The 23,441-nt window shown below is 48.7% G+C and overlaps 1 protein-coding gene and 1 non-coding gene across 2 annotated transcripts in view; one reads left to right on the plus strand and one right to left on the minus strand.

The window, feature by feature from the left end:
- The window catches only part of ALPK3 (alpha kinase 3), a 61,319-nt gene extending 38,936 nt beyond the window's left edge, over positions 1-22,383 (plus strand). The window contains exons 6-14 of the mRNA XM_032175161.2: positions 4,641-6,786; positions 7,483-7,630; positions 8,016-8,143; positions 8,277-8,312; positions 10,881-11,161; positions 11,796-11,884; positions 12,686-12,909; positions 15,583-15,631; positions 16,365-22,383. Coding sequence (XP_032031052.1) covers positions 4,641-6,786; positions 7,483-7,630; positions 8,016-8,143; positions 8,277-8,312; positions 10,881-11,161; positions 11,796-11,884; positions 12,686-12,909; positions 15,583-15,631; positions 16,365-16,710 — 3,447 coding nt within the window. The 3' untranslated portion in view covers positions 16,711-22,383. The remainder of the gene's footprint in view (positions 1-4,640; positions 6,787-7,482; positions 7,631-8,015; positions 8,144-8,276; positions 8,313-10,880; positions 11,162-11,795; positions 11,885-12,685; positions 12,910-15,582; positions 15,632-16,364) is intronic.
- On the minus strand, positions 741-858 carry LOC116482789 (small nucleolar RNA SNORA25). The gene has a single exon (XR_004252054.1). It is a non-coding gene; the product is annotated as a small nucleolar RNA SNORA25 (small nucleolar RNA).
- Positions 22,384-23,441: the final 1,058 nt, after the last annotated feature.

A 23,441-nucleotide genomic window follows, 5' to 3' on the forward strand; every position in this document is an offset into this window, starting at 1 on the left:
CCTGTATTGTTGGAATTTAGGTGATTTCTGGTCTATTGCAATTTAAACAATGCTGCAGTATATATCCTTGTATATAAGTCCATCTGCACATGAAAGTATACCTGTACAATAAATTCCTAGGAATGGAATTTTTGGGTTAAAGAGTTAAGTATTTTTAGTTTTAATAGATAATGCCAAATTGCCGTCTGTAGAGGCTGTGCGATTCCTGTAACCCTGGCCAAGAGAGTACAGCAGTCCCCCTTATCCACAGAAGATACTTTCCCAGATCCCCAGTGGATGCCTGACACTGCAGATAATACCAAACCCTATATATATTGTGTTTTGTCCTATACATACACACCTATTATGAAGTTTAATTTATAAATTAGGCACCGTAAGAGATTAACAACAATAATCATAAAATAGAACAACTATAGTAATATGCCGGTATCACTACTCTTGTGCTTTGGGGCCATTTATTAAGTAAAATAATGGTTACTTGCACGCAAGCCCTCTGATACCAGGACAGTTGATCTGTTAACCAAGACAGCTACTTAATGGGTAACAGGCAGCCTAGTGTATGCCTTGTGGCCATGCTGCACGAAGGGCTGTTTCACATCCCAGGTGGGGAGGCATGAGATTTTATCATGCTGCTCAGAACAGTGCAAAGTTTACAATTTGTTTTTTCTTTTTACTTTGGTTAATCTTTAAAACTCTCCCATGGCAACCATCATGGATTACTATGTCATATAACACCTATGTCTTATATCTCCCCAGGAAAACATACCACCATCGAGTGCCATGGCATCCTAGAGAGAACTTCCATCTTTGGTCACAGCGTTAAGAGCTCTTGGTTTTGCAGCCTCTTTGAAATGACCTATAAAATTTATCAATTGTTTATTTCTGGAATTTTTCATTTAATATTTTGAGACCAAGATTGGCCACAGTTAACTGAAACCACGGAAAGCAAAACCATGAATAAGAAGGGGCTACTGTGTGATTAAATTTTTGCTCTTTGAAGCTAGGTCTTTTAGGCTTTATCCTGTCAGTGATGATAAGCCATTGAAAGGTTTTTTAAGAGGGGAGTTTTACAGTCAGGTTTGTGTTTTGGAAAGGTTATTTGGGCTGCAGTGAGGAAAAGAGTTTAGCAGAGGCAAAGACTAGAGTCATGGATACCAATTAGGAGGCTTTACAGTAGTCCAGGCAAGACAGAATTGTTGGCAGCTCCGATTAGGCAGTTGGCAGTGGAGATGAAGGAAATGGATATTGAGATAATGAAGAAGTAGTTTCAATAGAACTGAGGGATTGATCTGGCTGAGAGTGCGTTAGGAGTGAGGGTAGCTTTAATCAAGAAGTTCTATTTCCATGAGTCTTGTGAACAGCAACAGATTTGTATGCACAGTCTGCACCTTCTTTGTGGATTTATAGATCTTATGTCTTTATTAACATTTTCTAATCCTAGAATATCAAAAGATAAAAAAGAAGCTCTAATATATTACTAATTGCTGTTTCTTGGCACCAAGGCAGTTTTGTCTGTTAATATCCGGTTGTCAGAGAAGTTGGAAGAGCATTTTTATTAAGATTCTTCAGTCAGGCCGGGTGCAGTGGCTCATGCCTATAATTCCAGCACTTTTGGAGGCCGAGGTGGGTAGATCATTTGAGGCCAGGAGTTCAAGACCAGCCTGGCCAACATAGTGAAACCCCATCTCTACTAAAAAATACAAAAATTAGCTGGGCGTGGTGGCATACGCCTGTAATCCCAGCTACTTGAGCGGCTAAGGCAGGAGAATCGCTTGAACCTGAGAGGTAGAGGTTCCAGTCAGCCAAGATCATACCAGTGCACTCCAGCCTGGGTGACAGAGCAAGACTCCCTCTCAAAAGAAAAAAAAAAAAATAGATTCTTCAGTCAGCCTGTAGTCCCAGTTATTTGGGAGGCTGAGGTGGGAGGATCACTTGAGCCCAATAGATTGAGGCTACGATCCTGCCTATGAATAGCCACTGCATGCCAGTCTGGGCAAGATGGCAAGAACCTGTCCCCCCCCAAAAAAAAATCCTTCAGTCAGACTTATTCCTGATATTCGTCAAACTCTAATGTTTCCTACATCCATACCATTCATTCAAAATTCTGAATTTAGGCTGGGTGCAGTAGCTCACACCTATAATCCTAGCACTTTCGGAGGCTGAGGTGGGAGCATTGCTTGAGGCCAGGAGTTTGAGACTACCCTGGCCAACATGGCAAGACCTCATCTCCAATTTTAAAATATAAAATAAATTTAAAAATTTAAAATTTAAAAAACAGAAAATTCCTAATTTAGAAAAGTAACTTTAAATTCTACACTTAATTTACATATATTTTAATTATGTATATTTAGAAGTCTTTCATTTTGTGATCTTATTCCTTTGATTTTGTGTGTGGTTCTGATATTTAAAAATATTTATGTTATAATTTCAGTTTTATATAATACCATTAATTATTTCATCTGTTCACTCAGTTTCTACTAATTTTTAATGATGAAAAATGATACAGTGTTTTCACTTCTTCTCTGCATTTTCTTCATTCATCTTCTTTTTTTTGAGCCAGAGTTTCACTCTTGTTGCCCAAGCTGGAGTCCAATGGCACGATCTTGGCTCACTGCAACCTCCGCCTCCCGGGCTCAAGCGATTCTCTTGCCTCAGCCTCAGAGTAGCTAAGATTACAGATGCGCACCACCATGCCTGGCTAATTTTTTGTATTTTTAGTAGAAACGGGGTGGTCTCAAACTCCTGACTTCAGATGATCTGCCTGCCTCAGCCTCCCAAAGTGCTGAGATTACAGGTTTGAGCCACTGTGCCTGGCCTTCATTCATTTTCTATCTCATATTGGCCTAAAGTTTGATTTCTAAGTGATTATCTTTATTTAGGCAAATATCCTCTATTTCTGTTGCTTGGTTTTTCAGCTTTGAGTAATGTCTTTGGTGCCTGGCTCTTACAGGTGACACAGTCAAGGAAGTTACTTCACTTGGTATTTTCTTCCCCTTTCCACTTTCGTACTGGCTGTGTTGTTTCTGTATCGTCAGGGCATAGAACATTGACTTTCTGATTTGCCATTCTAAACGCCACTTGATTTTAGTCTTGGTTCTACAGTTATATGTTAATATGCATTAGTATATATGTTAATATAAGTGAAATATGTTCAGTGCTTACCATCAGCTCTTTTGCTGTTATTTTCTCAATCATCTTTTGGTTGACTACGTTTGTTCCCTGGTGATTTCCTCAAGCGGGGCTTGTGGGAACAATATTCCTTTAGTCTTTGTATGCTAAAACACAATGTTCTCGGCTTAGCAATTTTCCGGAGGTTTCTTCAGGAGTGTAGCTGCCAGCGTTTTCTGAAATCTGCCTCCTCCATTCCATCTCCTCTCCTTGTCTGCTCTGCTCATCTGCCGTGTCTTCAGCCAGTTTCCACCCAGGCCTCCATGACCCTGCAGCTCTTGTTGCACGTGGACTTAGGGGTTTATAACCTCGGGGTGACCTTTGTCTACAGTAGCCGTGATTTTGCCGGCGTCTTGGGACCTGCTGAACAGCTCCACTCCCCGCCCGCTGAGCTGTGGCCCTGTTTATTTCCCCGTATCACTTTGCTCCTCCTCAGCTTCCCAGAGTCTGCATCTGTTGGCTTTTGGCGGCTGTTATCCTTTTGTTTGTTTTTTGAGACCATAGGTTTTATTTGCCTCCAGTTTCACTAACAAAAGAGTTTGCTTTGTTTATTTCATGTTTACTTTGTTGGTTTTGATGACATCTTAGAGGAAAAAAGGCAAATTACTGTTGTACGCCACCATGTGTGACAGGAAGTCCTTTAAAAGTAGGTGGCGTTATGGTATAACAACAAAGAGCATGGGATTTGGAGCGAGATACACCCGGCTGCGAATGTGAACTCTGCCACTTACTGACTACCTGACGGTGGACACATCACATGCCTTCTTGTCATTGTTATCTCTAGAATGGGGCTGACTCTCCTAAGTATTCATACTGTATGAGGAGTAAGTGGGGTAATATCATATACAGGGGCCTAGCATAGTGCTTTGCAAATAGATGTTCAAAAGGGTAACATTATAATGGTTCATTAATTTCCTGGCATAGATGCCATTCAGAATTACTTTAATCCTCTCTGCTTGGATGACATCCATTATTATCACTCACTCAATGTTACTGGTGGATGCTGTCATTGAGGCCATTATTGGGACACCCTTTGGCACTCTCTCACTTCACCCATAATTCTATTCAAGGCAATTAGTGCCACAGGAGAAGGACTGCTCTGGGAGCCCTGGGGAGAGGACAGTCTCCTTCATATGGTAGGGGTGAGGGGTGGAATAACCCATGAGCAAGGTCTTTGAGGAAAGGCAGGATTTCTTCAGGAAGAGGTGGGAAGGGCCAGAGCTGGGTCTGGGTGCTAGATATTCCCCAGTCCAGATTCTGAGATCAGAGATTAGGGTGAGTGGGCATGGATGGGGCTTTGGGTATTTGTCACATGTCTTTTCCTCCCAACTTCCAGCAGGCCTGAGAAACCAGGCGGCAAGATTCCCATCAGAGCAGTTGTGGATGAGGTCCGAGGAGACTGGGATGCCAGATTGGAAAGAGATCTGAATGTCCATGTAGTTAAATCCTTGCTTTTGTCCCTGTGTTTTCAGGTCCTGGAGTGCCAGACAACCACGGCTCCTACCAAGTCGGCCAGCAGCAGCTCTGATGTAGCCTCCATTGGTTGTAGCACCTCCGGAAGTCAAGGTATCATTGAACCCATGGATATGGAAACCCAGGAGGATGGGAGAACGTCTGCTAACCAGAGAACTGGAAGCAAGAAGAATGTGCAGGCAGATGGGAAGACACAAGTGGATGGAAGGACCAGGGGAGATGGAACACAGACAGCCCAGAGGACAGGGGCAGATAGGAAGACACAGGCAGATGCTGGGACACAAGAAAGCGAGAGGCCACAGTCAGACAGGAGTGCACAGAAGGGCATGATGACACAGGGAAGGGCAGAGACACAGCTAGAAACAACACAGGCAGGTGAGAAGATACAGGAAGACAGGAAGGCCCAGGCAGATAAGGGCACACAGGAAGACAGAAGGATGCAGGGAGAGAAGGGGATGCAGTCAGAGGGGCGCGCACCCACAGCCACGGAAGGTCAGTCAGAGCAGGAGGCGGCAACCAGCCTCGGCCCACCATCCAGAACCCCCGAACTCCCACCTACTGTGGGTCCTAGAGCTCCTCCGAATATTGAATGTTTTACACAGACCCCAGAAGGGTCTTGTTTCCCAGAAAAACCTGGTTTACTGCCCAGATCTGAGGAGGCAGTAGTAACAGCCTCCAGGAATAATGAGCAAACTGTGCTGGGTCCCCTGTCAGGGAACCTCATGCTCCCAGCACAGCCGCCCCATGAGGGGAGTGTGGAGCAGGTGGGAGGAAAGAGATGCCAAGGGCCACAGTCGTCAGGCCCAGTCGAGGCCAAGCAGGAGAGCAGCCCGTTTCAGTGCCCCAAGGAGGAGCAGCCAGGGGGAGTGCCGTGTATGGATCACGGTGGCTGTCCTCCAGCTGGCTTGAGCCAGGAGGTACCCACGATGCCTTATCTTCCTGGAACTGGGCTGACTGCTAGCCCAAAGGAGGGGCCAAGTAGCACCCCGACTTCTCAGCACGGGAGCACAGCTGCCTTCCTTCCCTCTGAGGATCAGGCCCTGATAAGTTCTGCCCCAACACTGCACCTGGGGCTGGGGACCCCCACTCAGAGTCACCCACCAGAAACCATGGCCACCAGCAGTGAGGGGGCCTGCGCCCAGGTACCAGATGTGGAGGGGCGGACCCCAGGTCCCCGGAGCTGTGACCCTGGCCTCATAGATTCCCTGAAGAACTACCTGCTTCTGCTGCTGAAGCTGTCCAGCACAGAGACAAGTGGAGCAGGGGGAGAGTCCCAGGTGGGGGCAGCCACCGGATGTCTGGTGCCCTCAGCCACTCTGACACCCACTGTGGAAGTGGCTGGGCTTAGTCCCCGGACATCAAGGCGCATCCTGGAGCGTGTGGAGAACAACCACTTGGTGCAGAGTGCACAGACTCTGCTGCTGAGCCCCTGTACCTCCCGCCGCCTCACCGGCCTCCTGGACCGCGAGGTGCAGGCTGGCCGCCAGGCCCTTGCTGCTGCCCGAGGCTCCTGGGGTCCTGGTCCCAGCTCCCTCACTGTCCCTGCCATTGTGGTAGATGAGGAGGGTCCTGGGCTGGCCTCAGAAGGAGCCAGTGAGGGTGAGGGAGAAGTTTCCCTTGAGGGGCCTGGCCTCCTGGGGGCCACTCAGGAGAGCAGCATGGGTGGTCGACTGGGGGAGGCGGGTGGGCAGGCAGCCCCTGGGCAGGGACCTTCAGCAGAGAGCATAGCCCAGGAGCCCTCCCAAGAGGAGAAGTTCCCAGGGGAGGCTCTGACAGGTCTCCCGGCAGCTACACCTGAGGAACTGGCTCTAGGGGCCCGAAGGAAGAGATTTCTCCCTAAGGTCAGAGCAGCAGGAGACGGGGAGGCAACCACATCTGAAGAAAGGGAGAGCCCCACAGTTTCCCCCCGGGGGCCCAGGAAAAGCCTGGTGCCTGGGTCCCCAGGGACTCCAGGGCGGGAGAGACGCTCCCCTACACAGGGCAGAAAAGCAAACATGCTGGAGGTGCCTCGGGCAGAGGAGGAGCTGGCGGCAGGAGACCTGGGCCCCAGCCCCAAGGCTGGCGGTCTGGACACAGAGGTGGCCCTGGATGAAGGCAAGCAGGAGGCACTGGCCAAGCCCAGGAAAGCCAAAGACCTGCTGAAAGGTGAGCAATGGGGAGGGAAGGGGATGGCTTCACAGGACAGGGCCACGGAAAGCACGCTGCTGCTGCTGCTAACAGCACCACCCCACGACAGATAGCATATCCCTCCTCGGGATTCACAAATTACCTTGGCAAAGGTACCCTTCTCTCACAGCCTTTGGAATCTGAAAGGCCTAGTTCTTGTTTTGGTTCTGCCACTCCACAGAGTGGAGATAACAGTACCACCTTTGCAATGGCATGAGGCTTAAATGGGATGGAATAGATGAAGTACATAGCACAGGGCCTGGCTTCAGTAGCGTTCTAGCTCTCCATCATCACCATTCAATCCCCCTTTACAGAGGTGTCCTATGATTACAGAGTGGTGGGGACAGGATTCAAATGCAGGCTTCTAGAGTTAGGGACCTAGAATGCAAACTGAAGTTCCTGTCTCGACTGCTGTCTGCGTCCTCAGCTGGGAGCCCCTCCCAGCCTGGGGTCAAGGTGGAGTAGGGGCTTCTTTCTAGCTGAGATGTGTGCTTTGGGGGTCACGGCAGAAGCCTGAGATATAGGCAGGAGGCATCTAGGGGCTGTGAGTGGTAGGTCTGTGTGGAGACTTGAATCCTGTTTTCTCCCAGCCTTTTCCACCAAGGACACCCTGGAAAGCAAGGATATGGCCAGAGGAGAGGTGATGTTCCCCTCTTGACTGGGCCCTACTCTCAGCCCCACAGGTGATCCGGAAGATTCGGGTGGAGCAGTTTCCTGATGCCTCCGGTAGCCTGAAGCTCTGGTGCCAGTTTTTCAACATTCTTAGTGACTCAGTCTTGACATGGGCCAAGGATCAGCGCCCAGTGGGCGAGGTGGGCAGGAGGTAAGCCAACGACACCACTGCCACCTGACCTGGCTCCCTGATTGCAGTAATACCGTTGGGCACTGTCCTAGTGCTTTGAACCTATCACCTCATTAATCCTCACAATAACCAGGGGAGGTCCTTTTATTCCCATAGTAGAGATGAGAAAATGAAGGCTCAGCATTCTTTAAGCCACTCGTCCAAAGCCACACAGCTAATAAGTGTCAGGACTGCAAACCAGACCTGTAGGCTTCAGGACCAGCTCTTAGCCCTGGAATTGCGCTGCTTCCCCAAAGCTCTCAGAGCCAGGGTTCACAGCAGCCTCTGAGAGTGGGGTCCAAGGATGCTTAGGACCACAGTCTGCCCCCATGCCATGGCCCTCACGAGTAGGGTCTCCACTCTGCAGCGCAGGGGATGAGGGGCCGGCAGCCTTGGCCATCGTGCAGGCCTCCCCCGTAGACTGCGGCGTGTATCGGTGCACCATCCACAATGAGCACGGCTCGGCCTCCACCGACTTCTGCCTCAGCCCTGAGGGTGAGTGTGCCCCACAGCCCGGGGTCTCAGCCTGGCCTGGCTCCTGGTGGGTGGGCAGCAGTCATCTTTGAGAGAAGGCACTCTCTTGGCACAGCAGCCTGAAGGCACTGCTTTCTTCTTTTTCTCTATCTAGTGTTGTCAGGATTCATCGCCAGAGAAGAAGGTGAAGGTATGGTTCCCCCCTGGGGAAGGCGGGGTGGTCCTACCCCTGCCATCGGCAGGGAGGACCCTCTTTAAGGGCTTGGAATCTGGTCCCAATCCACATACTGCTCCTCTTTGCCTCTTAGTTTAGGATGTGGCTTGGGGAGATGATGGAGGAGAACTGCTGTATCAGAAGATTATGGGGGAAGAAGTGACCAAGGGGGCCACTGCACAGGAGTTAGTTCACCCTTGGGCCCTTTGCCCATGTCAGAGTCTTTGATCCAGGGCAGAACCGGCCACCAGGGCATGTCTTATCCTGCCAACTCCTACCCAGGGTTTCTCACAGTGCTCTGTGGACCCTAGTGTTAGACTCACACAGGGAACCTGTTAGAAATGCAGTTTCCTGGTCCCTGCTGCACTGCAGACATCTTTAATGACCTAGGAGGGACCTAGGAACATTGCATTTTTCAGCAGGCTCCCTGGTGATCATGAAATACCCTCAAAGTTTGATACACATTTGAAGGGCTCAAATAGGGATGTGTATGTACTGCTCCTACAAGAGACAGGCTAAGGCTTGGGACTATGAAGGCAGCCAGTGACAAAAAGATGTTTAGAGCACTGTATTTGCTAAAAAAATGCATTAATTCCTTCATTCACTCACTCTTTCAATCACTTATTCATCCAACTAGTGACTTTGTTTTGAGATGGAGTCTCACTCTGTCGCCCAGGCTGGAGTGCAGTGGTGTGATCTTGGCTCACTGCAACCTCCGCTCCCTGGGTTCAAGCAATTCTCGTGCCTCAGCCTCCCCAGTAGCTGGGATTACAGGCGTGCACCACCATGCCCAGCTCGTTTTTGTATTTTTAGTAGAGATGGGTTTCACCATGTTGGCAGGTCTGGTCTCGAACTCCTGACTTCAAGGGATCCACCTGCCTTGGCCTCCCAAAGTGCCAATTAGTGACTTTTGTTTAGTAATCAAATAAAATTTAATCAATATCAAATAAAACCTCAACCTCAAAACTAAGTAATAATTATTTAATATCATCAAATATCCAGTCAGATTTCCCCAACTGTCTCATATGCGTTGGTTTATTTGAATCAGGAACCACTCATTGCTTTTGGCTGATGCAGCTCCCAAGTATCTCTTAATATTTAACAGTTCCTTCTACTTTATTTGTTTTCTTCCTTTGCCATGTGTTCGTTAAAGTCACCGGTATAGAATTTCTAACATTCTGAATTTTGTTGATTGTGTTCCCATTTAACATGCTCCCCCATGCACGTGCTTCTTCCAAATTGGTAATCAGATTTAGAGGTTTGGTCAGATTCAGGTGTGATTTTTTTTGGGGGGTGGGGGGGCAAGAATAACTCACATGTGCTGTGTATACCTTTTGCATCCTATCTGGAGGCACATAATGTCAGATGGTTTCACTTTTAGTAATGTTAAGGTTGGTCATTGGGTTCATTCAGGTGCATCTGTGTGATCCATCCCCTTTTAAAGTTAAAAACAATCTGTTACAAACCTTATTGTTATCTAGGGGTTTTGGCAGTCACTGATTATTGCCTAAATCTATTATTTCATTAGCAGTTGCAACACGGAGATAGTTTAATTTGATCTTTTCTTCTTCATTTCATTAGCTGATTTTTTTCTGTATAAAAGGGTTAATTATTTGGTTATCCCAACACATAAGTTCCAACAGGAAATGAAGGATAAATACTTGCTCTTTTGCCTTTAGTTACTAGAATTTAGAATAATGCGTTGGTGCCGTACCATTTTCCATAGGTGACCAGTGAGGTTTATTTTTTGAGGGAGGAGATTGGATTTTTTTTTTTGGTTACCACTGTGAATACATGGATTTTTAACATATTTGATATGTTCAATATGTTGCAGTAATTATTTTTGTTGCCAAGATTGTTTCCTTTTTGGCCCAAGGGAGCCCCTTCAGGTTGGTCCCTGTGTCCTTCTGCCAAGTCTCTAATAGCTTTTGCTAGCTCTCTTGCTTTCTGGACTCACACGGTATTTCAGGTCCTTGCTGTACACTTTCTGCCTAGACCTGGAATCAACCATTTCTTTAGAAAGCTCTGGTTTCCCTTTAATGGGAAATTATATTTAGCGGTCACAATTTGAGCACTAGGGGTGCTCATTGCTGCTGGATTGGTCCTGGAAACTTTTTGGTTCAGTCAAACGTGCTGGTTGAAATGGAGTCATGTATTCATCTGATCAAAACAACGAATTCCAAAACAAAGTAATTCTGGTATTCTGTATTGATTGCTGTTGCCACAGAAAACCCCTGCCTTCCACAAACACATCCTGAGCACTGTGTCTGGACTGCTCAGGACGCATTTGTGGAAGGCAGGGGTTATGTGATGGATATTACACCGGTACCACTAGATGGCAGGGGTTGAATCAAATAGAGTTTCTGCCCCAAGGAGCTCATAGTCTGGTAGGGACTCAATGTGCCCAAAGAGCAGGCATGGACGGAAAGTGAGCCCAGCAGGTTGGCAGGGTGGGAGGCGCTTCTGGCCTTTTCCTTCCCTGTGAGCCCCACATTGGTCAGACAGGAGCTCCTGGTCTCCCACATTTCTCCTGTTCCCCTTCAGTTGGAGAAGAGATTGAGATGACCCCTATGGTGTTTGCTAAGGGTCTGGCTGACTCTGGCTGCTGGGGGGACAAGCTCTTTGGGCGACTGGTAAGCGAGGAGCTCCGAGGGGGTGGATATGGGTGTGGCCTTCGGAAGGCCTCCCAGGCCAAGGTCATCTACGGGCTGGAACCCATCTTCGAGTCGGGCCGCACGTGCATCATCAAGGTGTCCAGCCTGCTTGTGTTTGGGCCCAGCAGTGAGACTTCTCTTGTGGGCAGAAACTACGACGTCACCATCCAGGTACTATGTCCCATCTTCACACCCTATCCCTTTACTTTCTCACCCCCTCCCCTTTCCCAGCCCAGGTCCTGTTAGGATGCCCAATATCGAGGCAGAAGGCATCTCAATCTCAACCTTATGAGGCTCCTAGGAGGACCTTGTGGAAAGCTTGAGATGCAGCCCAGAATTCAGGCGCTTGGCCTCAGAGAGCTTGAGAGCTTCACAACGACTTGGGCCATAGTTTTCAAACTGTATTTGCAGCAGAAACCTTCCCCCTGCGCCATATATAATCTCTCATGGAAGCCTTGTTTATATGTGAGATAAAAGGGGGGTGCTGTGGGTGGGGTGGGCAGTCTTCCTGGCTCTCCACAGAGTGGTCTCTGGGACACTGTCACATACCATAAGGACTCCCCAAAATCGTTCAGAAATCACTTTGAAAACCTCAGTTTGAAAAGAAGTCCAAAGCCGCTTGTTATACAAAAGAGGAAAATGAGATGCAGAGTGGGGAGCAGGGAGGAGTAAGCCCTTCCTCCCCCAGGGCTGGAACCCTCCTCTCAGTCCCCTAACAGAATAGGTGGCCCACTCACTTAGGGGTAGACAGAGGGGAGGACTGAGGAATTTCTTGGCTGACCACATTTGGTTCCCTCATCCACAGGGGTGCAAGATCCAGAACATGAGTCGGGAGTACTGCAAAATCTTCGCAGCAGAAGCCCGGGCCGCGCCTGGCTTTGGGGAGGTGCCTGAGTAAGTACGCAGCGAGGAGGACGTGCAGTGTGCAGCACTGTTGCCTTGGGCTTCTGCAAAGACAGTGATTTCACAGCCTCCTAGGGGCATCCTGGGTTATGCCCTTATGCAAATAGGCTCACAGCCCCGTGCTCAGCTCAGTGGCCTCACAAAATCTAGAAACAGAGACCTCATTTACTCTCCACTTGAGAAAAGCCTCTGCTCTGGACTTGAGTCCCGCCCACCCCGGTTCCTCATTCTTTAGCACAGATGTTGCTGATTGCAGAGTTTGGGCACGGCAGTTTCTGGGACTCTATGAAGGTGATGGGGTGGGTTAAGCTAGGCAGACTGGTCAGGACCCTTCTGTGGTAGGCAGGCAGGGTCATTGTGGATTTTTGTAGGAGTCAGCTATAAATGGCAATTGTTTGCATTTTGAGACTTGAACTCTGACCTTTGCGTAACTGGGGTCCCACTGGCAGAGAGCCACAATCTGGTTGAATCCTCTCTAAAGGTTCTCCTTCTGTTTGACACATACATGCCTCAGTCCCTCACCCAAGCCACACAGTGTGCCTATGCCCATAGCAGGGTTTGGTTCTAATCCCATTGACCAAGAAAATGGACAGGACTCTGAAGCCTAAAATATCCATTTCCTTTCCTGAACTCAGGGTGGAGCTGCTTTCCTTTGCTGTCCTTTGGGCTCAGAGCTGAGAATTCCATTCTTGGAAGGGCCCTTCTTTTAGGTCCAAGAATACAGAATTGGGTGAGAGGGAGGAGCTCTCTAGGCCATACTTCCTGCTTACTGCAGGGTGAAACTATGTTTAGGATCATCCCACTGTATCTGATCTACCGGCCTGCAAACAATATCCCATATGCTACCCTGGAGGAAGACCTGGGCAAGCCCCTGGAGTCTTACTGTTCTCGGGAATGGGGCTGTGCTGGGGCTCCGACAGCATCTAGCAGCTCTGAGGCCATGCAGAAATGCCAGACCTTCCAGCACTGGCTGTATCAGTGGACAAATGGCAGCTTCCTTGTCACAGATTTGGCAGGTATGAGGGTGTGAGGGTGCATGGGTATGCATGTGCATGGATGTGAAAGCATGCAGAGGAGGCAAAGCCATAGTGCTTGACTGATCGTTTACAAAGCACCTTTGTCTTTATTCTTTTTTGCTTTTCACAATAATCTTGCAAAGTAGATTGGACAGGGACCATTTTGCACGCAACCCTAATACATACCTCATGTAGCCCAGTCTATCACTGCAGTTGCATTTAAAGGAGCACAGTCCAGGCTCAATTAAAATTAAAAAGGAATTTATTTCAAAGACCATTACATGGGGTCTAATTCAAAACCCACAACCACCCTTTTCAAAACCTCCCTTCTTCCCTTCCCTGCAGCTTTGCTCTAGACTTTCTCACTCTCCAAGCTTCCCAAACTCTCCCTTCCATTTTAGCACAGTAGCTTTACTGTCTCTCCTCCTCCTCTATCTTTGTTAGCTTTTCGTTATGTACAGCAACTTAGTCTAGCTTCTTTTTAGTTTTATTCCTATGCCCCCCCATTACCCAGAACTCCCCAACAAAGGAAGTCCAGCAGGCATGAACCCTCCTTCCTTCCTCAACCAGCTCTCTGCAGGCCTACTGTCTTTAAGCACAACTGGACAGGGGAGAGGAACAGAGAAAATGCTCAGGGGACGGAGAGGTTGCTGGGAATATCACGCATTATTAAATCTTGTCTCTGCAGTAAATAAGTGAGAAAACTAGAGACCAGAGATATAAAACTGACTCAAATGTGTGTTTCGCTGGGGTTAAATTGTACAATAATTATTATATATATAACTCCATATACTAGGGGGAGAGGGGGCTAGGTAACATTAAGCCATTATCAGTCAACCTATTTGTTAACTTATAAATTCATGCTTCCATCCTTTTTCCATCCAACCATTACTAAATATTGAAAAAATAAAAAGTTGAATTAGGAATAGTCATTGTCCTCAAGAAGCTGTGATGAGTAGACCAGTTTCTACTATAAGACGATAATGTGGTATAGCAGAAAAGCTTTAAATTCGGCTGGGCACGGGGGCTCACACCTGTAATCCCAGCACTTTCGGAGGCCAAGGCGGGTGGATCACTTGAGGTCAGGAGTTCGAGACCAGCCTGGCCAACACAGCAAAACCCCATCTCTACTAAAAATACAAAAATTAGCCGGGCATGGTGGTGCATGTCTGTAATTCCAGCTATTTGGGAGGGCGAGGCTTGAGAATTGCTTGAACCTGGGAGGCAGAGGTTGCTGTGAGCCAAGATTGCACCACTGCACTCCAGCCTGGGCAACAGAGCGAGACTCCATCTCAAAAAAATAAGAAAGAAAAATACAAATTTGATTTAAGTCGAAGCCCCATTCTCTTCTAGCTGAGTCTGTTTTACAAAGAAGAAAACTGCAGCTCACCCTGGTTAGGTCATTCAATCTCTCTGAGCTTCAGTTTCCTTTTCCCTTCTAGGAATAATGTCTTTCCTACCTAGGACTCAGATTTTTCATGAGGATTAAATGAGACCATATTTGTGCAAACCTTCTGCAAACTAAAATTCTGTGCAAATGAGAGAGATCGTTATTATTACACAAAATGGAATGCTATGAATGCCAAAAGAGAAATGACAAATAAATCAATATTTATCACATGACTCCTATGTTTCAGACGCTAAGTTAGAGTCTACACATATTATGATCTTCTCAATACCCTGTAAGATGGTCATTACTATCCTCACCTTTACACTTGAAGATTAGAGATATGAAGTGACTTGTCGAGTTCCCACAGCTCAGAAGTGGTAGAGCTGAAATGTAAATCCAGGTCTGTCTGACTCCAAAGGCCACATTTGTTATTGTCTGTCATATGATGGTACTCAGCCCTGTTAGTGAAAGGCAAGTTCCTAGCAAAATGCTCTGGACAGATTGAAAATGGGGGAAAGAGCATCCTAAACCTAATGCGTGAATACTGAGATACCTGGGTGGCCTGAGCACAGTGAAAACGTTTTTTCTCTATCATCATTTTGCCTGGCTCTGCCCTTCCAAGGCTTTCTTAACCTGGAAGACCATCTTGGCTTCTTGCTTGCTTGCTGCCTTTGTAAATAATGCAGAAGCCAGTCTTCTGTAGTGTTGCATTTCTGCTGGTCTACCCCTGATTTATCCTCTCATTCCCATCCCTCTCTTTTGTCTGGACAGACTACTGATCTGTTCAGAGGAAGAAGGTTTTAGCTCAAAGCTAGAGGCCGGTCCAGGTTGTGACCTGGTCTGATCCAGAAGAGGCAGGATTGCATAGCTGGAAGAGTTTTGGCTCTAGGAATCAAAAAAAGCTGAACCCTTATTTTAAGTCAAATGGACATTGCACATGGCCAGAGCTCAATTATTGAATGAGTGCATATGACTTTGCTCAAGTCATTTAACTCTGAGCTTATCCTCCTCACTTGTAAAAATATGAATATTATTCCTAGTAATAATCCAGAGACCTGCACGCTGTGAGACAGGCTGGTGGTGATGACCTGTGAGAAGATGCTTGAAGACACACCTGCACTGACACCCAGGAAGTTGATGCCAGCCTGGGCTGGTTCTAAGCCCCCATGTCTCCAGCAGGAAGAGACGTGGTTCTAAGCCCCCCAATATATCTTCCTGCTGGAGACATGGGGGCTTAGAACCAGCCCAGGCTGGCATCAACTCCCAACTTTCTCTCTTTTCAGGGGTTGACTGGAAGATGACTGATGTGCAGATTGCTACCAAACTTCGAGGGTGAGTGGTTCTTGGGGACAGAATGCCCTCTGGGGGTCTTCTCAGGGTGTAAAATGTCCTAAGCCCTTCTGGTTCTCCATCCCTGAGGTGCTGGGCCTGGGGCCAAGTGGTCCCAGACACACCCATGGCCATGTGGTAACATCCTAAGGGCTACTGGTCCCCACCCCTTATCTCTGGCCTGCTGTGGCAGCTATTACTGATGCCACACGTGGGGTCCCCTGCAATCCAGGGCTCTCACATACTCCTCCCCTCTTGCTTAAGGATGGTTGCCATGGTGCCGATGAGTAAGGGCCCTGTGATTAGAGTGTGGACCTCGAGTCTGCTCCAATTTATGTTAAGAAGCTAAGCCATTCTTATGCCAGTTAAAGTCCCGTGTGTCAGGGTGTAATGAGAGCACAGTTTTAAAACTGAGGCCTTGGGCCAGGCATGGTGGCTCACGCCTATAACCCTAGCACTTTGGGAGGCTGAGGAGGGAGGATTTCTTGAGCCCAGGAGTTTGAGACCAGCCTGGGCCAAGTAGAGAGACTCTGTCTCTATTTTTTTTAAAAAGAAAAATTGAGGTTTTGGCTGCTGCCACCTGAGGTAGCAGCCAAGGGAGATTCCCCATCACCCTCAGATAAGGCATGATGTACCCTGAGCACGACATCCTGATGATGGCCACCCCAGAGTCAGCCCCCCAAGGAACTGTGTCTCTGGTTGGGACCCCCACTCAGCTCTTCCTGTCTGGCTGCAGATACCAGGGCCTCAAGGAAAGCTGCTTCCCTGCCCTGCTGGACCTGTTCGCCTCCTCCCACCAGTGCAACGCCTACTGTGAGCTGCTGGGGCTAACACCCCTCAAGGGCCCTGAGGCGGCCCACCCCCAAGCCAAAGCCAAAGGCTCTAAGAGTCCATCTGCTGGCAGGAAAGGCTCCCAACTGAGTCCTCAGCCCCAGAAGAAAGGCCTCCCTAGTCCTCAGGGCACCCGGAAAAGTGCTCCAAGTTCCAAGGCCACCCCTCAGGCCTCAGAGCCAGTCGCCGCTCAGTTGTTGGGACAGCCTCCCACCCAAGAGGAGGGCTCCAAGGCCCAGGGCATGCGGTAGCCTCAACGGGAGGCTGGGGGCCTCCACCCAGCAGCAGACCAACCAGGAAGCAGCTTGAACCAGATGGAGACTTTCCAAATATGGAACTAACTGGAGAAGGTGCGCGAAGGAGACACCACTTGGGGACCTCTCTGAGCAGGCTCTCCTGAATCAGCTTGTCATCAGATGGCTTTGGTGCATGGCACATAGCCCACTGGCCTCTTCTGGTGCCACTGTCACCCAGGGCTCCCAGGCCTCAAGCAGGCCCCACCTCCGAGTGCCTGGCAGCCTAGGCCCTCCTTGAAGTTTACACTTTGTCACTGCTGGAGGCTCCCCTGAGTCCTCTGCATGAGTTCTGCACCCCAAGCTCTTGCCCCAGCCCAGGCCAGCAGCAGATGTTATAATCTGAGTGAGGACATGCAGGCCAGCATTTCCCCGCCTGCATTTGCCTGGCCCTGATCTCGCCTGTCCTCAGGGATCCAGACTTCCTCTGCTGGTCTGGCCTGGTGACTCTCAGGGTATCTTCTCCTTCCAGCTGCTTTGGCTCACTGATCTCAGCTCATCCTGCAACTAACCGTCCTTGAGCCCAGATGAGGCTCAGGGCCCTTCCAGAGCCTGTCATGTCCTTGTGCAGTGGCCTTTGATGTGTGTTCATGCTCTTCCCCCTTCACTCACTCACCTGCTTCCCATGCTCCCTTGTACCCCCTCGCCACATCCCTGTCTTGGGGCCCAGCTGCAGCCTGCTGCCTGCCCTTCATGGCTCTGCGCATGGCCCTTTGCTTGAGGGCTCCCCACTCCCTGCCCACCAATACCCAGGTGACGAACAGACCCTCTGGCCTCTCACCCCACTTCAGTGCTCCCTTCCCCAACTTCTCCCGGGCTCTTTGCTCACGAGGTGAGAGCTGGCGTGAGGGTTGTGTCAACAGCTGTAGCCAGAGAGAGGTGTTGACTCTGAGAGACCTTGCACTCCATACTGAAAGGAGGTGGGGTCACAGTGAATTTAACATCCCCTCTCAACCAGGAGTGGAGGGCTAGGTCCCTTCCCCATGGGGAGTACCCTTGGGTGTTCTAGGAGGGATGCAGTCTATCCATGCACTTGGGTGGAGGGGAGTCTCTGTGCCTGGGGATTAGTACCCCTGCCCCTTTTGATCAGTTGTTGGGACAGCCTCCCACCCAAGAGGAGGGCTCCAAGGCCCAGGGCATGCGGTAGCCTCAACGGGAGGCTTTAGCTTTTGATCCTGGGGCCCCAGCTCTGGGTCCTCATGTGTGGGCCCCCAAGGACCCAGCAGCCTGGGTCCTTCCAGAGCATCCCTCCTGGAGGCCTGGGATGGGGTAGGTCTGCAGCTAGCCTGCTCCCCTTGGAATGCAATAAAGGCAGCATTGTGTGCCCTGCTTGCCCTCATCTGGTGTGGTTGGAGGTCTGTGGAGTCAGGGTCCCCCTCTCCCAGGCAGCTTCTCTGAGGGCATTCTGTAGTCCCAGGCCCACTGGAAAAATGAATCTATATTTTGGTTCCTGGACCGAAGTTCAGTTGCAGCCTTCTGTGGCCACAGAAAGACAGCCTGTGCTTCTTGCACAACTGAGCTGCTGGTGTGTGCCCCTTAGCAGGGTGTCTGGGGACTTATACCTTTGGAATTGCTCTTCATTCAGAAGAGGAACACAAAGGAAGCCACCCAGGAAGGAAGCACAGAGCTGGGGGCTCTGGAAACGCCCTGTGTCTCTGGCTACAGCAAGACCAGCCCAGGAGCCCACCAGCACCTGCCTCTCAGCTACTTGCTGACCATTTCCTGCTTCTCAAGCTGCAGAGAAGCTTTTCATTCCCACCCCCACCCAGAACCTCCCCTTGCCTAACATTTCCCCTCTATGGTAACATCTCTGACTTCTCTACCTCCTCTGTGCTCAGGCGACTCCACATCTTCTGCCCCAGTGTGTCCCCACCTCTCCCAGCCTGTATATCCAGATTACTTTGGTGAACTGAGAGCTGGAGTACTGTTCATTCATTTATTCATTCACCCACTCATTCAGCAGACATATACTGAGCGCTACTTTATGCCAGACCCTGGGCTGGCAGCTGTTTGGAGGCAAAGATGTATGAGGCCATCTCAGGAGAGACTACCTGTTAGGATTCTTAAGTTTTGACCAACAGAAATGAACTTGGACCAACTTAAGCAAGGAAAAAGGTTCATGGGAAGGATGCTGGGATAGCTCACAGAACCAAAAGAATAGCTGAACAATTAATTGGCCTTGGGAAGGGTGGGAGCTGGGGCAACTACAAGGCTTGCCTCCCAGGAGCTGCTGTGGTTGGCAGATCAACACCAACTTGCCATTGGGTCTAGTGGGTCCCCTTCCACTCGATTCAAATTCCAAGTGAAAGAATCTGGCCTGGAGCTCAGGGATTCATAGAGTGGGAGGGAGGCAGTTTTCCAAAGGATGCGGACTCTTGCCGCATGGAATGGTGGAGTACGGAAGGGTAGAAAGGGTTTGGTAGGCAAACCCTGAAGATGCTTCTAACACACATGCTGTTCTTCCCATCTCATGTATGATGACTCTCCCACAGATAACCAAAACCACATTTCTCTCTGCTTAGGGAATTCAAGAGCATATCTAACTTCGAATTCCAGGGGTAATGACACAGCTTCTATTCTCCAAAGTCCAATGTCACTAGGGATAATCTCCCTCTTTCAGTTTTATCACAATTCCATTTTGAAATTCTACAACCTGTAGATTAACTGGTAAAATTAACCATATTCAACCAAAATTATATAACCCAGCAAGAAAGGAAGAATGGGTAAAGTCTACAGTCCATTTCTAGAACTGGTCATGAGAACTCATGTTTATGATGATGGACTTTGGATCTGGTGGAGTGACCCAAACCTTCAATTCTGAAGCTCCTTGGTGGTCCTACCTGTGTGACAGGCATTTACTATTGGACTGGCAGTCCCAGGACAAACTCCAGGAATCCCCCCATGTCCATCTCTACTCCTGCCCTCTTTTACGTAGAAGCAATCATATTTTCCCTTGATAGGGTTCATCATTCTAGATACTCCCATGACCTCTTTATTAACCTGAAGTGGCCTGGTGGCTGCCTCAGCTTCCAATTCAGTTGAATTGCTACTACGTCTTTGAGGATGTGCTCCTTGCTGGAGGACCAAACTCTCCACACCAGCCCAGTCCCAAACCTCAAGTATGAGAAAAGCATTGAGATCTAGCAATAGCAGGGCCATGTCCACACTGCGTCCTATCCCTGAGGAGAAACAGCGCCAGGTATGGTTGCCGGCTCCAAGCGCATGCTGCCTCCTGCAGGCCTGACCCAGCCTCTCGGGGTGTTGTTTCTGGTGCCATAGTTGAATTTTCAACAAACCATTTCACCACACTCTCAAGCCAGATGCTGCTGGTTTGTGGGTTCCTGACAAGATGAGTGAATGCCTACCCATCAACCCATTACTCTTCTTTTAGCTGTAAAGTGAATTCTCTGGTTGGGTGCAGTATGTGAGGAGGTCACATGATGTTTATGGCATTTGATAATTCCATGGATATTGATGGCAGGAGAGGCGTGATGGGTTAGAAAGGCAAATCCAAATCCAGAACAAGGGCCCAAAAGAGCCAAGACAAGTTAGTGCCCCTCTCAGAGCCACAGGTGTAGACGGGGAAGCACTGTGGACAGTGAGTGAGCTACCCACACACGACCCGCTGGTGTCTTCAGAGCCTTAGCCTGGAGCGACAGTGTCCTGTTGATAATAGAGTGCACTGGCCATGCCAGACTTTACAGCTAGGTGGTCAGATAACACCACTTCACGAGGGGCAGCATGGCCACCGAGTGTGCCAGGGCCAAGTGTTTAGGTCCCCCCAGAGCCCAGTGGTGAGCCAGAGGGGCATTTTGCACAAGGATAATGGTTACTTTTCGGCCGGAGCATCGCTTGGCTCCAAATCCTGGGTTCCCCTATCATATTTTCTTGTCAGTACTTACTGCAAGCTATATATGTCTCCTTGGTATGCCACCAATGGAAAGACACCTCACGCACCATTGACCTGCCAGGTCAGGTGGCCTGAGGGCAGTGTCAGCTGCATGAAAGACTTTCCCAGCTGGAATGCCTTTGCCTGCTCTAGGCCCACCCCAAAGCTGGCAGCCTTCTAGGTCAATTGGTAAATGGGTTAGAACAAGATGCCCCAAAGTGGCATAAATTGCGTGGAATTAGGCCTTGGTGGCGAGGGATTCAACATACAGTCATTTGTCCTACATTATGAAGGAAACATTCTGACCTCAAACAGATCCCTCAACCCTAGAACTTTATAGAAGGGGCAGACCTTGGCATTTTCACATGATTTATCTCCCACTCTGATTCACATATGTTTGACCAAGGCACTGGGCAGCTGCCAATTTCCCGTCCCTTCTGTAGTCCCAGATGAATGGATACAGATCTCTTTGGGGAAGGCTGCAAGGAAGGTTCACAACATGCATCTAGGTGTTAAAATAAGTTTTTCCTTCAAAAAGACATTTGACTTCCTCTCCATTTAAGGTCTGGAAATCAAGTGGGAGATCTTGACTTTACCTTGGCACTTGAGACAGACCTATTGGCCCAGACGTCTTTAGTTAAGGTCATTATTAGGCCATATCTAAGTGAGTCTGGCCTTTGTCATTCCTGGGACCCTCAAGAACAGCTTGAGGTCTGGTTTCCATGCCCTGTCCATTACGATGAGCGCCCTATTTTCTTCCTTCTGTCTATCTCTGCTGCTGAGATCAGGGAGCCCACGTTCACAGCAGCTCTTTCAAGCAGCCTCCCAGGCCTAGAGAGGAAAATCAGCAGAGCCTTGTGAATTTATTTCTCATGGCAAGAAGGGAGCTCATCTTCTGGGTCCTGCCAGAGGGCAGTGAGGGGGTTGATGGGCTGGGTGCATGCTAGGGACCCAATCAAGCATTTTTATCATTTGAAATCTTTGAATTCCTGCCTTTCTTGGATGTTTGGTCTTTTGATATAATTTAGCATGGGCCGACATTTGGTCCAGATTTGTATTATCCAAGCCCCCCTAAAATAGTAAGAACTGTGTCTGGCGATTTGAGCTTTTACATAGAATGTAGAATCTCTGGTGAGTGAACATATCAATAAAGACAACATGAACCAAAATTATATCTTGATCATACAGCCTTTAAAAGGTCCACCACAGCCGGGGCAACATAGCAAGACTCCGTCTCTACAAAATTAAAAAAAAACATTAACCAGGCGTGGGGGTTCATGCCTGTGGTCCCAGCTATTTAGGGGGCTGAGGTGGGAGGACTGTTTTGGCCAGGAGATCGAGGCTGCAGTGAGCTGAGATCACACCACTGCACTCCAGCCTGGACAACACAGGGAGACCCTGTCTCAAAAAACAAAAAAAGTCCACCAAGGTACCCTATATTTTTTGACAATATATTTGCCAGTTCACGCAGTTTCTTCAGAATATCACTCTTCTCTTTCCTGATCTGATTAAGACTCTCATCCCCTGGGTTATGCTAAGTGTGGGTTCTGGTTACTGTTATAACATGTGGTGTGGGGCAGGAGGGAAACTGTTTGCTTTCTTTTATTATTATTATTATACTTTAAGTTCTGGGATACATGTGCACAACGTGCAGGTTTGTTACATAGGTATACATGTGCCATGGTGGTTTGCTGCACCCATCAACCCATCATCTACATTAGATATTTCTCCTAATGCTCTCCCTCCCCCAGCCCCCAACCCCCTGACAGGCCCCGGTGTGTGATGTTCCCCTCCCTGTGTCCATGTGTTCTCATTGCTCAACTCTCTCTTATGAGTGAGAACATGCGGTGTTTGGTTTTCTGTCCTTGTGATATTTTGCTGAGAATTATGGGGAAAGTGTTTGCTTTCTTCTGCAAGAGAGAGGTACACCTTTCCTGGCAGTAGAGGTCAGAAGGAAATATTTTGGGAGGGTTGTCCTTTTTATGTCCTTTGAATACTCCCAGATATCATTAATCCAGCTGACAGGATGCCACTTTTTGTTTTTGAAACCGAATGAGGTTATGAATTCAATTGGTGGTGAATCTAGCAATTTTGCAGAATCAGACTCTGGGTTTGTTTTTAAACAAACTCAATGGCTCCAAGCCATAAGGGAATTTCTACACAGTAATAGAAAGGTCCTGAATTTCATTCCATGCCTTGAGGTGGGAGGATTTTAATGATCATCCTCTAGCTTCATTTTTTGCTTGTGTGACAGGGTGTCACCCAGGCTGGAGTGCAGTGGCGCACTCTTGGGCTCACTGCAACCTCTGCCTCTGGGTTCAAGTGATTGTCATGCCTCAGCCTCTGAGTAGCTGGGACTACAGGCATCCACCACCACGCCCTGCTAAATTTTTTTTTTGTATTTTTAGTAGAGATAGGGCTTCGCCATGTTGGCCAGGCTGGTCTCAAACTCCTGGCCCCAAATGATCCGCTTGCCTCAGCCTCCCAAAGTCCTGGGATTACAGGCATGAGCCACTGTGCCCAGCCCATCGTCTAGCTTTAAAAAGTATCCAATGATGTACAAAGGCTGCTACTTTCCCATCCCTGAATAGGAACAGGAGTTTCAATGCTCTTCACCCTATCTTACCTCCATAACCAATTCCAAAACCCCTCTTATTTCCTGGGAAAAGGAGAGAGTCCATGTCCTTTAACATCTTCCCTGTGAATGTCACCATCAGTTACGGTTCTCTGACTGCCAGCAATAAACTGGCTCTAACTTAAGTAAGAACAAAAGGATGCCAGGGTAACCCACTGGTCTGAA

The sequence above is a fragment of the Hylobates moloch genome, unplaced genomic scaffold (assembly GCF_009828535.3).
Source record: "Hylobates moloch isolate HMO894 unplaced genomic scaffold, HMol_V3 SCAFFOLD_14, whole genome shotgun sequence".
Taxonomy (NCBI): domain Eukaryota; kingdom Metazoa; phylum Chordata; class Mammalia; order Primates; family Hylobatidae; genus Hylobates; species Hylobates moloch.